Below are 18078 nucleotides of genomic sequence, written 5' to 3' on the forward strand. Positions count from 1 at the left end.
GGCACACTATGGCTCAACAGCTGCCCCAAGAGAACCAGGAGAAGCAGCGAAGTGGTGCAATCTGAGCTCCCAGTGAAACAGGAAATGAGAAACACCGAGGCGGCCTTGACCAGCAAGCCACCCGGACTTCTGGCTTAGATTCCAGGCTCCCACATGACACAGTTAAAAGAACAGAGGTGGTGGGAGGGAGGGGCAGGGATTTACCCTGGGACAACTTCACTTCCTTTCAGCCACACGGGGAGCCTTTCAGAATGGTGGCCCAGGTGCCAGGAAACCACAACCAGAGCCCCTCAACCTCATTCACACATAAGCTCACCCCTGGGAACTTCTGGGCAAGTGCTCTTTGAGGTATGAACCAAGAGTGTGGTGGCAGAAAGCAACCTCATCTCAGATGTTTTTATTCAGCATTGTCACGCAGAAGCCATGTGACCTGGAGAAAGTGACTCTGCCTGTCTCATCTGCAAAATGGGGACACTGCTGCCTTTCAAAAACCATAAAAGGAGAAGGATGGGGTTGAAGCTGAGAACACAGATGAGAAGTGTCTGACACATAAGAGGAGACTCAACTGGCTTGAATATTTGCACAGGCAGAAAAATGGCAAGTCCCACTGGTCCTCGAGTCATGGCAAGTGGCTGTGAAGACCAGGATGGGAGATTCACCGCACCTCTCAAACGCATCACTAACAAGCTAAGATTTCTGAAGCCACAACACATGGAAGCACCTAGAAAGACTTTCTCAAACACTTACCACATTCGTTGAATTTGTCTTTTAACATCTTCCATGTAAAATCAAATGGGAGCTAAAGGGAAAAGAAGAACCTGATGAGTGATACAACCAAACCCTGATGTCCTAATGCATAAACACCAGGGTCTCTCTGAGGGAACTTTCAGGACTTGTTGCGCCAAGAAACAAGGTGCCCTTCAAACAGAGATGATCAGCAGAGAGCAAAACACGACTGTCTGGAATGAGATTCAAAACGAAGCGTACTCCCTTGTGGCGTTAACGGTCTAAGGGAGAATCATGCAGAGGACAGTGACCTACGGTAAGTGGCCTACAGACCATTCAGTAGTAACTGAAGGTGATCACGCTGGTATAAAGATACTGCAGATACAGCCCTCTGTCCCGCCCAGGTGCAGCAGCTCTTCAAGCCAAGGGAATCAAGAAGCTAGGGTTTCTGAGCTCACTGCTGGTTTCCACCTAGCAGTCCGAGAACCCGGGGCTCCTGCCGCACAGAGTTCCTTACGCTCTCCCACTCCCTCCTTATCTTACCAGCACCAGACTCTGGAGACAGCAGCAAAGTGGCCTTATGTGCTGCTACTCTGCTTCCCTACCGAGGGCACCAACTGACTCCAACCTGCTCCCCTCCTCCCTCTGTGCCTACCACCAGCACCACCAAGGTACTGAAGAGCCACTTACATTTCTCACAAATATCTGGCAGGCCTTCCTGGCCACCCCAGGAGCATGGCCTCCAGCTCCGCCAAAGGAACCTGCGAAGCTTCCTCCAAAGTTGCCACGCTCCATCTCGATGGCGCGGTCAAAGCTGGCACCGCCACCGCCACCCATGGCCAGGCCCATGCGCTCAATGCCGGCGCCTAGGGCTGGACCCATGGCAGGACCCATGCGCTCCAGGCTGTTGGCGCCCATTCGCTCCAGGCCCATGCGCTCCAGGCTGTTGGCGCCCATTCGCTCCAGGCCCATGCGCTCCAGGTTGTTGGCGCCCATGCGCTCCAGGCCGGTGGCCATGCGATCCATCACAGGGCCCATGCGCTCCAGGCCAGCCCCCATGCCTGCGGGCACCATGCGCTCCATGCTCAGGCCCATCCGCTCGATGGCAGGGCCCATTCGCTCCACACCAGAGCCCATGCGCTCAATGGTTTGGCCTACGCGGTCGATAGGCGCGGCCATGCGCTCAAGGCCGAAGCCCATGCCGGCACCCATGCGCTCCACGCCAGACCCGATGCGCTCCATGGTCTGGCCCATGCGCTCGATGCTGGAGGCCATGTGGTCGAGGCCCAGTGGACCCATGCGCTCGATGCCGGAGCCCATGCGCTCAACGGAGCCCATGCGGTCCATGACCAGGCCCATACGCTCGATCTCAGAGCCCACACGATCCATGCCATGGCCCAGGCCTGCGCCCATGCGCTCCATGCCGGCACCCCCAATGCGGTCGATGCCAGGGCCCATCCTCTCGATCCCAGGGACACTGCCTCCACCTCCACCTGTAAGAGGGACACAAAACACAGGCAGGTATCAGGGACTTGCACACTTGGGTGCACACCATGCCAGGAGGGTGACCTGGGTGCAGAGGCTTAGGCACTTCACAAGCTCAACCACAGTTCAGGAATGAACTCCCCCAACAAGTTACCATCAGACATCCCTCAAATGTCAACAACTATTAAGGCGGGACAGTGAGGACATCATCTTCCTATTTCTGTGACACAGCTGAAATTTCCATAGTAAAATTTAAGAAAAAGAAAACCCACTCTGGAGGACTTGTGTCCACATGTATCCCGAGTTACTCTGGAAGCACCTAGTACTTGTAACTAGCTTGCTTTGTGAGCCACGGTTGTCAATTCCCCAAAACTCTGAGGTCTCCCCACCAAATCTAACTGAGAAACGCTCTCCATGAAGGAGGCTTGGAAACCCCACCCTGAGCGGGTCAGCCTGCGTGACGGATGACATGGATTATGTGTGACAATTCAAGTCACTCACAACCTCTACCTCTCCCAGCCTGTCCCTGCTGACGGCCAGTCTGGCTGCATTTCCTTAGCTCCTCCAAGCTTAAAGCAGCTAGTTTATAGCCACGTAATGAAGAGGAGATAAAGAAGACAAACAGCAACACAGATCCTCTATGTGTAGAGGGACAGAGAGCCGCTCCCAAGGAGCCTCACTCTGTAAGGAAAACCCCCAAATGACTTGTGTATAACTGTGCGGGCTCTGGAGAAAAAGAAGTCGATGCACTGCAGAGCAGATCCTAGAAGAGGCCTAAAATCAGTTCTCAATGCCACGGCTGAGCCGGACCCATGCCGGCACACCAGCACTGCAATGACCCTGTGATCCTGCTAACTCGGGAGGAGGGTCTGGCTCCACCCCCAAGGCCACCGCCCGCCACCTCTCCATATGCGGAGCATGAGGGTCCTTCTCACTCGAGCTTCACCACCGCCACTACTGCCACTGCCACCTGCCTCTGAAAAAGGTCACCTGAAGCCCACAGCCAGCCCACTACTGACCCAAGCAGCCCGTCCAAGAGGTAAACTCAAAAGTTTCTGAGTCTCTGATTGACCTCACATACCCCTCCACTTCTCCATGACTATTTCCTTAGTCATGCTAAAGAACAGCACACCAAGTGGCAAAACAGAAACACAATTTTAAGAATATTACGACTTTCAGAGCAAAATTTCTCAGAAACTGTTTTTTTAAAAAAAAGGCAAGATAACTAGAAAGGGCAGATAGCATGCTCAAGAACATCAGAGGTCGGGCTGACTGCCTGGATGCCAAAAGCAGCAGAGAACAAGGGGAAACGGTGCCCATGTGGAGTTTTAGATTGAGAGCACCACAGAAATAACCAGCAAGCAGAGTTACCAAGGAAATGCCAAGACACTCAGAGCCACTGGGGGGTGGGGGGTGGGGTCAAACTGAGAAAAGTGCATTTAGTTTTAAGTACCCATAAAAAAACGTGTATTAAGGGAAGGGTACATTCCAAAATGTTTACAGCGCTCATCACTGGGCAGTGTGACTGCAGATATTTACTTTCCGCATAATTTTCTGAATATTTATCAGTACACATATACACTTTGGTGAGCACTTGTTAGGGATGGAACTAGTATACTTTCATAATCCAGTATTTACTTTTAGGAATTCGCAATTTTACAGTATTTAAAAACAACAAAGCCCCCAAATTGCATGGATATTATTATGACGACAATGGCTAGCACTTACACAGCGCTTATGTGGGTACCCTTTTCTATGCATTAACTCATTTACTCTGCACAACAACCCTATGAGGTAGGTACCATTATATCCCCATTGACAGTATGGAAAACAGAGAGGTTCAGTAACTTGCCAAATGTCACACAGCTAGGAAGAGACAGGGCTGGTTCCCACCCAGGCAGTCTATTTTAGAGCCCACGCTTTCCACCACTACACTCTACTATCCCCGGTAATAACAGCCTATTCTAAAAATCAAAACATCAAAACTAAGCGTTTCCTACCTCCTCCCTGCTTTGCAATGATCTCTCCTCTCTTCAGTGCATTACTTAGGATTTCTAAGGAAATCAGGAAGAAAAAAAAATTAGCCAAATTTCTCTATGGTAACAGAAATTTGTTTATTACAGATTCCAGAGTAAGAATATTACTAATTTAAAAATAAAACAAGGAAAGGGGGAAGGGGTTAAGAAATACACATACACAGACAGATCATTTTACTAGAGTTAAGAGTCCTTGATGACGGGTTATGATACCAGGATCCCATGTAGCTCCAGAGTCTGAGGCCCAGTTGGCAAGACCATCTGGGAATGTGCCCAGCAGAGCTAAGTAAGAGCCAGTGTGCACCAATGAAGTGAATTTATTAGAAAATCAGAGCAAGAATGGGGCCAGCAGCACAGTTTTCTAAAGCTGGTCCAGACCCTCAGTACTCAGGCTGAAGCCTGCACTCCCCCACCAGATCCAATCAACACCTCAGTTACCCTCCAGCAAGCTAAAGCTGTGGCTATACTTACTGCCAAAACCCTGAAAACCAGCAACTACACGCAGTGCTTTAGTATATGACCTCATTACCAAGTCGTGCCTGGAAAGACTCCAGCAAGCTGAGCCCTCCGGCCCCACCTGGAAGGTGCTGGGTGTGATGATGACTACGTGACAGAAAAAGCTTCAGGAAAATAAAAACCCAAACTCATCCAAAACACGTTCAACACCTTGTCCAAAGCAGAAAACACTGTTGCTTGTTTGCCAACAATTCATCCAAACCTCTTCAAAGTCTAACGCTATATGGTTAGTGTGCTAGCTTTAAAAAGATTCCTCTCGGCCTTTCCCTGTGTCAGGAAACATGTGCCCACCCCCTTCTCTGGTCCCAAAGTGTGCTCAGCAATGTGGACCGATAGCCACAAAGCACATCTCACATTATGACCGAGACCACAGAGATTAACCCTAATCCCACAGATGTTTCTGGTGCTACAACTACCTGTGACAGGAAGGACACGGGAACACATACCAAGAAAAACAGACCTCCGGCCTGCGAGCGAGCAGAGCTTACTGACTCGGTGACCCCTGCAATCTTGCTCAGCATGCCCAGGCCCAGCTTCACATTCCTAAATTGGCACTGAGATCAAAAGATTCCTTGCAAAAGCTCCACAACTGGCACACCACTGATTTGAAGAGAAAGAAAAAATTCTTTTCATGGCCATTCAGACCTCCCTGCTCTGACTCTGAACTTGAATCTGTTCTTCCTACCCCAAGTAGACCCTCACCTCCAAGCCTCTGCACATGATGCTGTCAGTCCTCTCCATCTGCCAGTACACCCTCTAGTTAAACTGAGCCCTCTCACACCCAGCCACCTCTAGCTTAAACTCTCATCTCCCACCCAGTCCCACACTCCTGCTCGGACTGCTCTCAGCAGAACACTTCTATCAAATCCGTAGAAAATGATCCCTTTTGTGTGTTCCTCACCTTGGCGGCCAAGGGCCTGGGAACCAACACTTTCATTGGCACCCTCACTAAGCCACTTCTACGTACGGACTTAGGGTGCTGCCCTGAGTCACTAAGCACCATCTCCTCAGCTGCACCATCTCCTTCAAGATGAAGGATCCCAGATCTACATCCCTGCACCGCCAAGAACAGCGGTTTACAGAAACACGGGCAAAGATCTACTGCCCTGATAGTAGAGCAGGGACACTGAATGGGGAGACACTACAGAAGGCAGCACCAAAACGATTCAACTTTCAAGTGAAAAAACCCAGTGAGAGAGAGATCAATCAATGAATAAACAAAATAAAACACCCATCCAGGCCAACTGGTCCGAAACCCCAACTTAAATTCAGACACCTTTTACTAAATTGGGCGTGATCACAAGGAGCAGCAGGGACTTCCAGAACAAAGTCCTTTGCTCCTGCACTTTGGGAGGTCTCAAGACACACACACACACACACACACACACACACACACACAAAAACCCAAGACAGTCTCAATCAGAGAGAAGGTGGCAAAGTAGGGGGAGATAGCACGGCCTACAGATGACATTTCTATTCAGGTCGGGACCGGGAGTTTCCTGTTGCCATGAGAAATGACCTCACCAGATCTACCCCTTTTCCACGAACCAGGACAAGGCCACCAGCCTCCTCACAGAGGTTGAGAGGCACGCAGAGCGGTAAAGGATTAAAGGCCTAAAGCAGGAAGAAATGCCTGTGAAAGCAAAGTCATGTGCCATCTTGTTCATCTCACCCTCGTTATCCACAATTTGTTACCTGCAGCCAAATGACAAGTTTTTAAATATTTTTAAAAATATCCTGCTGCTGCAGGACACAAAAACAAAATCAATCATAGACAATTAGAAACTTTTGGCTGACCCAGTCACATAGCTCATCCCCAAAATTCTAAAGCTTTGGAATAATCTAAAGCAGAATCAGTCAGTCATATGAGACAAGTACAAGGAGGAAAAAAAGGGTAATCTTCCTTACCAGCCTAGTAAGACACAAGAAAATCCTTCCAGCTACCTAACTGCCAGCAGGGAAAAAGAGAAACAAGTCTCCACCGAACAACTGTTTAACTCTAATCTGAGGGAAACAGTCTCCAATAGTTCCTGATTTTCTTGGAGAACACAACACAAGGAAGATGGGAGTCTTAGAAATAATCTGCAGAAGAATCTGGTCTCACTGATGAGCTGGATGACGAATCTTTCTAGGACCTTCATAAATTCTAAGAATATATCTAATACAAATTTACACAAAAGGGCTTAAAATCTGCACACCTAACTCAATGGGTCTCCCAAAAACAGAGGCTGAGCACTCTGAGGCAATCCCCTAGAAGCTTCACTACGGCCCAGTGCTACACTGAGGCCTGCTAGCATCAGAAAACTCCCTCAGTTCCCTGAAGCCTCTTTTAAAGGCACCGGCAAGCACACCATGCCGTCTGATAACTAGACCACAGTGCCCTGGACAAGGGAACTCACACCCCACTCAGCAGGGTCTCGGAAACCTCTACCACTCCAGAGAGCCAGTGCCATGGAAACGCAGCGGTTTTAGCTCCCACAGCAAGCAAACACCTCACACCAATGCAGCCACAGAAACCCCTTGGAAAACGGTGCTACTGATCCCAGTAAAAAAATTCAAAGACCAAAACTTTTTACCTAGGTCTAGAACACGTTCGATTTTTTTAAGACTATGGAAAAACAGCTGACTTTGCCTAAAAAGAACCTCTGACCTGAGCGTGAGCCTGCGCCCCCGGGGATGACCCCGCCCACATGAGGCCTTCTTACCCATTCCTCTGCCAAGGGGCTCGCCAAAGCTTCGAGACATTCCCATCTTGTTTCTGGCAAAGTCTCTCTCAAATCCTCCACCCATGACACGCTCCATCTCTGTGGAGAAAAACAGTACCCTAGGCCTTGCCAGGAATACCACCGTGTTCGACATGACAAATTCACTACAGGTACGCGACGGCCACCACCAAGTCTGGATGTTCGCTCTTCCTATAGAGAAACCATCATCCGCCCTCTTTTCCTTAAAAGTCACCTGAAGTGAATCCCTGAAAACTACCTACCTTTAATCCATGAAGGACTAGCTAACAACTTCCACCAGCGCAGAAGGCACACCAAGCACCTGCTCCCACACCACGCCACACGGGCGCACGGGCGTCCAAGGCAGGCTGCGGATGCCCGCACTTGCGGGTACTTCCCCCAGGCCCGCCCCACCCTGGGCTCTCCACGGTGCGAGGAGTGCACGGAATCTTCACACCAGCCCGCAACATCATGCCCCTTCACAAAAAAAGCAGCTCAAATGCCTTAGTAACTTGTCTAAGGCCACATGCCTGGTGAAGGGGGGAGGAAAAAGCTGGCAAAAATCCACGCTCTACTGACACAGGCACATCCACACAGAACACAGAAACACGCCTGCATGTACTGGGCCTTCTCTAACAGAGGTGGGGTCATCTACACACAGCTGTTGGTAGGAACCTCATTACTTTTTTCTACACTGAAATCAACACTTATGTGTTGCAAAAGTCTCTTAAAAACAAAGGTCTTGGGCGCCTGGGTGGCTCAGTGGGTTAAGCCTCTGCCTCCAGCTCATATCTCAGGGTCCTGGGATCAAGTCCTGCATCGGGCTCTCTGCTTGATAGGGAGCCTGCCTCCTCCTCTCTCTTTCTCTGCCTGCTTCTCTGCCTACCTATGATCTCTGTCAAATAAATAAATAAAATCTTAAATTAAAAAAAAAAAAAAAAAAAAAAAAAAAAAGGTCTTGGGGCGCCTGGGTGGCTCAGTGGGTTAAGTGTCTGCCCTGCGGTCCTGGGCTCCCCAAGCAGGGAGCCTGCTTCTGCCTCTCCCTCTCCTTCCACCTGCTGCCCCCCCTGCATGTGCTCTCTCTGTCAAAAAAATAAGTTAAATCTTTAAAATAAGTAAATAAATAAAAACAAAGGTCTTTTAGCTTCTGTGGGGAAAGCCTTACCACAGCTGTCACCTGCTGGAGAAAGCCTTTGATGATCCCATCATTGGCTACTTCTTTCCTCTAAATCAAGACAAGATGTGTATCTTACTGTGTCTCCCCCTCCCACACTGAGAGGTCCTTGAAAAATCTAGTTAATTACTGTTGCTCCTTAGAAATCACGTAAACAAGTGCTATATAATGACCACCTTTTATTGCACAACTACCAAAAATGGCTACATGCAGCTCAAGTCCCTACACTTTCAAAGTGAACGTGTCTACCAATGGGGAGGAAGCAGGCTAGCCACCACGAATTACACAGCAGAGGGGCACCTGGATGGCTCAGTCTCTTAAGCGTCTGCCTTCGGCTCAGGTCATGATCTTGGGGTCCTGGAATCAAGGCCTACATCAGGCTCCCTGCTCATCAGGGACTCTGTTTCTCCCTGTCTGCCTCTGCACTTCACCATTCGTGCTCACCCTAATAATAAAAGTAAAAATCTTAAAACAACAACAACAAAAAAAAAAACAACGGTGCACTTGCAATGATGAACTTGCTATCACAGTCTGAATCGACCCAACAGAACCTCGAAGGTTGGTGCCATGCCATCTGCCGAAAACATAACCACCTTGCAGAAGCTTGCATGTGGTCAGTCCGCAGAAGGGAAATCCCAGAGTGGCACTCTTAACGGACAATGCTCTGCTCTACTCCTTTAATTCCTTATCATAAAGAAGGCAGCACTCTGGGGCGCCTGGGTGGCTCAGTGGGTTAAGCCGCTGCCTTCGGCTCAGGTCATGATTTCGGGGTCCTGGGATCGAGTCCCGCATCGGGCTCTCTGCTCGGCAGGGAGCCTGCTTCCTCCTCTCTCTCTCTCTGCCTGCCTCTTTGCCTATTTGTGATCTCTCTCTGTCAAATAAATAAATAAAATCTTTAAAAAAAAAAAAAAAAAAGAAGGCAGCACTCTGCCCCCTTGAGATAAGGAAGTCACATGTAGGTATCCATTTGTCAGCAAACGCCTCAGAACTCATCTTCCCAAACAAAAAAGAAAACTAAACAGAACTTGTCTTCCCAACTGTTAACAGGCTCTACAATACAGGGAACCCTCTGTGAAGTCCAACGAACTACCCAGAAAGAGAGTTCTCCTAGTCAAATATTGTGTCCTATCACTGTCTGGCGCTCAATGACTTTTTAATTTGCAATTTTTAACATGCATTCTATCAGGACTTGACCTCTACTGATGATTGGCCCTGAGAATGATTTCTAATTAGTCTGATGTCAACACCTACCACCGTGGTAGATACGTTTTGGTCACCAATTAAACATTAAATCCAAAACATCTTATCAACTTTTCCTCCGATAAAGTTGATTACACTCAAAGCTCAGAACACAGCTCAAGCAAAAGAAGTCCCTGTTGTCTATTGCAGAGGGTAATGAAGAAGGACTCAGAGTACCTGTATCTGAGAACATCTAAGAACAAGGCATCAAAACACATCCTCTCAGTGTGGCTCTCCAAGGGAATCAGCTCTTTGAACCTTTGATCACCAAGCCGAGAACTGTGACTGTGGCATTCCACCTGCCAGGTTACGGGGGACTTTGCCCACGGGCTCAGCACAGCCCCAACCGACCCCCACCCCCATCCACATCTAATCACATCACTCCACTCCTCTGAGCATTAACCCCACCTCCTAATGACTCATCTGTTTTGAGTAAACACTTTACCAAGTCAGACTCCTCCAACTCTCACTTTTTATTAGAATTCCTGTACACATTATGAGCTACAGGCTAGCCTGAAAGTACACTGGAAATGCAGACCTTTGTCCTCCATTCCTAATGGTGAGGACTTCCCTACTTCTTTTTATCAACATCTAGAACCAGGCAAACCCATGAAGGGCAGTTTAATCATCGGAATTTTTTCTTTCCAGTCTGACAGTTCCAGTCTATCCTAGGCAGATAAATGCTCCCTTGCTCTCTGTCTTCACATTAAAGGATACCGCAGGTCAGCAAAGAAACATTTAAATGCAAAACATTAAGGACTTTCGATCCCAGGGAAGTTTAAGGATCCTTAAGGAAGTTTAAGCAACATCCCCAGAGGTTGGGGGGGGTGGGGTCAAAGAGTCAGCCAAACCCCAAAGGATTTCAGAAACACAGTCTGCAGGGTTTCTCAAGGCACACTCTCCAGCCCCGCTGAGAAGGGGCTGACGTCCATGCTGGAGGCAGTCCTGAAACGGCAGGATCACAGTGGGACTAAGAGCCAGGCTCTGGAGCCAGAGAGCCGGGATCCACATAAATCCCATTATTACTAGCCATGTGACCTTAGGCAAGTCACTCTCTGGGCCTCAGTTTCTGATGAAATGGTGATAAAAGTACCTACAAATCATGTGGTTCTTGCAAGGACAAAATGAAAAACCAGTTACTATGATAATATATTTCTAAGTCGAAAGCTCTGTTAGATGCGAAGGACAGTACACCAAAATGTGCACTACGTAACTGCTGAATTAAATCAATGTATCTGCTCACAACTCAAGAGTTATCAGAGCCGATAATCAAGAGCTGACGCCATCCAGCACTCTGGGAAAGACAGTAATCTGCTCAAAAACCCCAAAGAAACTAAAACTAATACCTTACACTTGAAGACAATTTTAAAGTGAGCAAAACATAACCACAGGTATCTACAGGATGCTTGCTAGTGCTGGAGACAAGAGAAAAGCTTTACTATTTTACTGGGTAATTATTGGGGAGGTTCGGAACACAGGACACACAGTTTAGTGACTAACGGGATTAACACTTACCTCCTAGGAAGTCTGGCTTCTGAAATACAAACTTGTGATTTTAATAACACTTAAAGCAATTCAGAGACATCTAATTCAATAGAAAAATGAATGGGGCAATTATTCATTAAAAATGGGTGTGCTGCCTCAAGGAAACCCAAGAGCCAACTGCGAGCAGGGGCAGGTGGAAGCAGGACACTTACCATTTATTCTGCCCATGTTCATCCCTGATCCAAATCGACCCATGTTTTCCATACCACCACCAAAAGGTCCCTCCATGCCTGCAAGAGACATTCCCATTTGAGTACCATTCCAATGACACCGCTTACACTCACCAGGAGAAGAAAGATGTTTCACAAGTTTCACCTTGAGCATTTCCTGCCAGGAATTTCCTTACGTAGTCTAAGGGCTTTTGGGGAAAAAATGCTAGTCCCTTGCCTGAAAATCGCCATCATCAAAAAGCTAATCTGATCCAACCCCTTTAACAGACAAGCAGAGAGAGGCCCAGAGAGATGGAGTGATTTGCCCAAGGTCACAGAGCTAGTTAGTGAGAAAGCCAGAACCAAAGGCCAAGATACCCACTGGAAAGACTGATGGGTATTTCTAGGCTCAGACTTTTTGGAAAACAGAGAATTCATGCAAGGCTAAGGGAAAAGAGAAAGGTGAGAGAAAACCATACCTAAAAGTGATTACATTTGTACTTCATTTTAAATCTCTTACCTCCCATTTTATTTATTCCAAATCCTATGCCTTCCATTCCCATTCCTTAAAAAGAAAAAGTCAATGCAAACTAAAATTATGTCAAAGCAGTAACGTTTGAACTTAAAAAGCACAAGAAATTCCAAATCAGCAAATGAACAAAAAATACCCTGGTTATGAATATATTTTAACTGTCAAGGAAAAGGGGGACGGAAGGGGGTCTACCATGTCACCTGTCAAACTATCATGTTCCAAGAAACTATGTCTTTAACAAAAGACTTTAACAAAATAATCACCACATGACTCAAAATTCTTTAGGGCCCACATACAGTTTTAATAAATAACCAAGTCAGACCACTTTAAACATGATATATAATCACAAACTGAACACTCACTTTTTGAGAAGTTTATTTTAGGGAACGTTAAGTTTAAAAATCTTTTTTTAAAGATAAAATTCCCTAAATAAAAAGCAGTTCCTAAAGACACTGAGGCTTCCCTCCCCACCATCCCTTTCTTCTTAGGCATTAGTCAGGGCTCAGGGGTGGGGGCCGGGGGGGGGGGGGGGGGGGGGGGGGAGAGACACACTCAGGGCCATGTGAGATGATGGTCCAGGGTGCTGAGGTAAGCCCAGAGTTTAACCTGGGAGGGAGACAAGGGATAGCAGAACAGTAGCAGGGTGAAGGGACATCCATCCTGCAACTCAAAGGATTTCAAGAGAGACCTAAGGCTGTGGTCATAAAAATGAAATAATTCTTAATAGTATATAAATGCCTCATTGCACAGAATGAAAATGCTAAACAGAATTTAAAGCCTATTCTCACAGAGCTTTCATTCACCAATTATTGCTCACCTTCTTGAACAAAGACAACACTGAACACCATGCCTCTGCAGCCTATGACAGCTATGCTGTCTCGTAATGAGGCCCTCCACACCTTTTTATATCCATCAATGCCCCTACCATAGTCTAGAAGCTGTATCCACACCAGGCAAGAGCCCAAGGGGTGACTGCGTAACGTAACAGACTGGCAGTGCTGTGGTCCCATGGTCAGACACCTATAGTGTCTGTCACTAACTGATGGTGTGACCTTGAGCAAGACCAACTCTCTGGCTTGTCTCCTCTTACCAAACAGCTTAACTACCTCGGCTCCGAAGGTCATGAATGGCTAAATTGCAACATATAAATAACTTTAGAAAAAAGGATTCAATTCAGTAAAAATACAAAATACCTCTTCTATCAAAATGAATCAGATAAATAAGGAGGGACTTCTGCCCCAATGAAATCTTTATTCCATTTGAAGTACTCAATGTCCAATTATCCCAACAGTTCACTTGAGTTAACTAACTTGCCCAGACACCTCCAAAGCACACTGTCGTTCTCACCTGCGGGTCCTATGTTTCCCATGCCAATGCCTTTATTCAGGTGATTGGCATCAATAGGCTGTCCTCCTGGGCCTAACCCCATGCCAATACCACCAAGTCCATCTGAAAAGAAAAGAGAAAGTTCTAATTGTAGAGTCCACTTAAAAAACCGTAACCTTCCAAGGGAAAAAGTCTTCTACTGTGTTGTAAATGTCACACTCCGTTCCCAACCTCCCACCTCCACAAGCAAACCCAGGACCTAATTCATACTTGGGAGCTATCCCTTCCAAGACAGAACTTCTCATATGCAGACTGGAGTTTGTGGTATGTATAAAACAAGGACAAGTGAAAATCAGTTACTTGAAAATTACAGAGAATAATGAACAACCCAAACGTAGGAATCACGTATACTTATTTGTTTCCCTAAATCTCGAAATGAGAAACGCTTGATTAAAAAAGGCTATTAAAGCGCTGCCTAGATAGATGGCTCAGTCGGTTAAGCATCTGCCTTCGGCTCTAGGTAGGTTCAAGTCCCATATCAGGCTCCTTGCCGAGCAAGGAACCTGCTTCTGCTTGTGCTCATGCTCTCTCACTCTGGCAAACAAATAAATAAAATCTTTTAAAAATAAAATTAAGGGGCACCTAGGTGGCTCAGTGGGTTAAGCCTCTGCCTTCGGCTCAGGTCATGATCCCAGAGTCCTGAGATCGAGCCCCGCATCGGGCTCTCTACTAGGCGGGGAGTCTGCTTCCCCCTCTCCCTCTCTGCCTCTCTGCCTACTTGTGATCTCTGTCAAATAAATAAAATCTTAAAAAAATAAAATAAAATTTAAAAGGCAATTAAGGACATCGGGTGGCCAGCAGCACAAATGTGCCCAATCTCCACCTCTCAACCTGGAGCCTGAAGGACTTTCCCAAGAAAAAACAAAGCTATAAGCCAGCCAATTAACGTACTGGTCATATACCATTCTCTGACTCCACTGTCGGCCGTTTTCTTTCTTTTTTTTTTTTTTAAAGATTTCATTTATTTATTTGACACACAGAGAGAGAGAAAGAGGTTGCAAGTAGACAAGAGAGGCAGGCAGAGAGAGGGGGAAGCAGGTTCCCTGCTGAGCAGAGAGCTGGATGTGGGGCTTGATCCCCAGATCATCTTAGGCAGAGGCTAAAACCACTGAGCCACCCAGGCGCCCTGTGGCCATGGGCCATTTTCTTAAGAGTGAAGCCTAGTGTTCTCTTCTGCCCAGAAAGTTTCCTAACCTGTGGCTCAATACCCCGCCCACCCTCAACTCCACGCTCCACAAACAAGCCAGCAAGCAAGAATACAGACCAGTATCTAAACAGCCAATAAAACCTGATAGTGTAAGACACCTGCACCTTGGTCAAAGGCTTAAAACACTACTGGGTGAGATATTTTTAAACGGAAACCAAGTTCATTAAAAAAAAAAAAAAAAAAAACCCACAAAAAATCCTGATACCAGTTCCCAGAAAATCTATTTAACAGCTCTGTTTTTCAAATGCATAGAAACAGCAGCAAGGGATCAGAGAGATCACCAAGGTTACTTACTCCCCAAAGCAATCTCTGAAATGTGCTAGGAGACCAAAAGTCATGGATAATAGGCTCCCTGGGGCCCAGGGTACGCCAGCCCAGGCTCCCAAAGAGCCCTCGTCCCACCTCCTCTAGGCATAAAAGTCAACAAGAACCATCACCTTGATCCTTGGGTGATCATTGCCAAATGGCCACACTAATTAGGAGAAAGAAAGGTGTTCCTTCTCTAAAAAATGTTAATCTTCAACAGAAAATTTCAACCTTTTACTCTTGAAGCCACTGACATCCCCTCAAAACCCACCTCCATTATGCTTCCGTAATGGTAAACTACAAAGGCACTCGGTTTTTGTTTATTTTTTTAAGATGTTATTTGACAGAGAGAGATCACAAGCAGGCAGACAGGCAGGCAGAGAGGGGGAAGCAGGCTTCCCGCCCAGCAGAGAGCCCGATGCGGGGCTCGATCCCAGGACCCCGAGCCTGACCCAAAGGCAGAGGCTCAACCCACTGAGCCAGGCAGGCACGGCCCGCTCTCCCTCCGCCCCACCCCGGGACCGCCGACAAAGGGATTCTTGTCAGTGTTCTAGTCTAGGCTCCCATCCAATTCTATCTGATCTGGGCCTTAAGCGTTGAGTCCCTCTCCAGACCAGAAACAGTCCCTGGCCCCCAAACAGATCCACCCCAACTGCCCCACCTGGAAGAAGTTCTCCCAATACAGCATAAGCAAGCCCTCCTCTCCTGCCACTTAACCGCCAGGCTTCGTCCTGAGTCCCCCACACTCGCTGCTAGAAGCACTCACTCTCGCCGCTTGCCTATGCTCGGGTTTCACTCAGCCCTGTGGGCTTGCCAGAAAACGTGCCTAAGGCTTCACTAACATGCACCATCTCCATCTGTGAGGTGACCAGTCACCTAGTCTTCCCTGTTGAAGATTTTCCCCTGCATGTTTCGAGTGACCCTGTATAAAAACCTAGTCTGTTGTACTTCCCATACCGTAAGATGCATCCGAGGTGTGCAGCTGGCGGGGTCTAGTTTAGTTGGAGTTGCATACAACTATCGCCACCACCTCGTTCTGAAACACTGTCATCGCCTCGAAAACAAGTCTCCAGTTACCCTTCTCCCCAGGCACCACTAACCTACTTTCTGTCCACGGATTCACCCACCCTGAGGATTTCCTGCAGATGGGGTCCAGGTCCAGCCACGCTCTGGCGATCTCTAGTACTTCGTTCCTCTGTAGGACTAACACCCCGTTCTATAAATTTACCACTTACTCACTGACCACCTGCAATCACGCTGCTAGAAACACCTGGATGTCAGGCTCTCTGGGGCTGCAGTTTTCAGGTCTCTGGCGTATACCTAAGAATGGCACTGTTGGGCCATAAAGTATAACCAATCTCTTCTGAGCCCAAGTACAATTTGGTTTTAATTTCCTTTGAAGTTCCTGGTTCTTCCTTCCACAGAACACTTTAAAAACGCCCAACTACACCCTCTAGGATGTTGTCTGCCTTACCACAAAGTATTCCTAACAACCTTTCCTAAGCTGTGACTCTGTTCATTTTGTACCCTGAGAAATCTATAGAAAAACAAAAACCAAACCCTTTTTGAAGCTTTCCCTCAAGAATCATCAAGAGAACTACAGAATAACATTGTACAAGCTCGAGGGTAAATGTAATTTTCTGGGTTTGGTTTTTTTGTTTTTTGCTTTTTTTAAAATTTTATTTATTTGAGATAGCAAAAAATAGCACAAGTAGGGAGAAGCAGCAGCTCCCCCTCTGAGCAGGAAGCCTGGTGCAGGGTTCCTCCTGGACCTGAGCTGAAGGCAGATGCTTAACCTACTGAGCCACTCGGGTGTCCCTTTCTGGCTGATACTAATCAAATTCAAAACCTAAGCCACACTGAGACTACTTACGGGGAAGTTGCTGTGGACGCTCAGGAGGGAAAAAATCTCCCTTTGGTAAGGCCCTCTCATCCTGAAAAGAAAGGTAATGAATGTTAGTATTCCTTGAAGTATAGCTTTGCAAGAGCAAAAGATGGAAACAATTCCCAACAAGAGAGAAACAGCTAGAAAATTATGGTCCACCTATGCCATGGAATAACATGGAAGCATAAAAAAGAAAATTATAGAGAAATACCTTTTGTGTAAAGGAGGGAAGGATAAAAATATACACCCACGTTTCTATGGGGAATGACTAGGAACTGGGTACAATGGAAGGGCAAGACTCTCACACTGGATCCCTTTCATGCTTTTTGACTTTTGGGTCATATAAAGCAATTATATACTCAAAAAACCAAACTGATGTTTAAGGTAACTACAATTACCTCTTTACAGTTCCTTTTTTCTTTGTGAATTTGAGCCCTACCTAGACAGTCCTCAGCATGTTCCAGTCATGCTTGTATGAATTCATTATGCCCCACGGCACAGCCACGGCAGGGCTAAAAGTGATCACTGAAGTGCTTCAAAGGCAGCTCAAAGGCTGTCTGAATTAGACTGAGTACGGTCACAATACACATGACACTGGCTCAACGTCCTAATGCAATACTACGAGAGTAGAAGTGAACGTACAAACCGTCCTTTGAAACCAATCACTTGCTTAAAGCAGGACACTCAACCTGCCCATGCCAAAAAGAGGCAAGTGCACAAAGGATAAACATCCCAAGAGCTGCACAAGTGAGCAAAAAGTGTTCATGAATTTGCTCATCATACCGTACACCCTATTTAGAGCAGACTGATCCACAACTACTGCAGGAGGCCTGTGTCTGCTCTAAGTTATCTTGTATTTTTGCTAGACTTGTCTGAATATGTTGTGCAGGAGGAGACCCTAGTAACTTACCATTTTCACGTGCATTGGTCTATCAAATAGCAGTTGACCATTAAACATAGCTGATATTACAATTAAGGTTATTTCTTGCAATTCTAAAAACATGCGCAGCAAGAGAGAAATACAGAAGGAAAAAATACTCCAACTGCTAATAGCCCCTCTAAACAGTGAACTTATGAGTTCTGATTTTTCATTATACTTACAAAATATCTGTTTCTATAATAAGCATAAATGCAACAATAAACAGAACTCAGGGCTGGGCAGGGGAGTA

At 46.8% G+C, this 18078-nt stretch overlaps 1 protein-coding gene across 10 annotated transcripts in view; it reads right to left on the bottom strand.

Moving 5' to 3' along the window:
• Positions 1–18078, bottom strand: part of HNRNPM (heterogeneous nuclear ribonucleoprotein M) — a 40762-nt gene that overhangs the window by 1303 nt on the left and 21381 nt on the right. For 3 of the 10 annotated variants that reach the window (XM_032308739.1, XM_032308700.1, XM_032308733.1), the window contains 9 exons: positions 17820–17869; positions 16898–16958; positions 13473–13574; positions 12114–12158; positions 11597–11674; positions 7469–7567; positions 4212–4265; positions 1417–2219; positions 748–799 (listed from right to left, as the gene is read on the bottom strand). In XM_032308739.1, the coding sequence (XP_032164630.1) occupies positions 748–799; positions 1417–2219; positions 4212–4265; positions 7469–7567; positions 11597–11674; positions 12114–12158; positions 13473–13574; positions 16898–16958; positions 17820–17869 (1344 nt within the window). The remainder of the gene's footprint in view (positions 1–747; positions 800–1416; positions 2220–4211; positions 4266–7468; positions 7568–11596; positions 11675–12113; positions 12159–13472; positions 13575–16897; positions 16959–17819; positions 17870–18078) is intronic. The other 7 variants (XM_032308744.1, XM_032308690.1, XM_032308675.1 and 4 more) reach the window with 6 other exon arrangements.

This window comes from Mustela erminea, chromosome 1 (genome assembly GCF_009829155.1).
Source record: "Mustela erminea isolate mMusErm1 chromosome 1, mMusErm1.Pri, whole genome shotgun sequence".
In the NCBI taxonomy this organism is placed as follows: domain Eukaryota; kingdom Metazoa; phylum Chordata; class Mammalia; order Carnivora; family Mustelidae; genus Mustela; species Mustela erminea.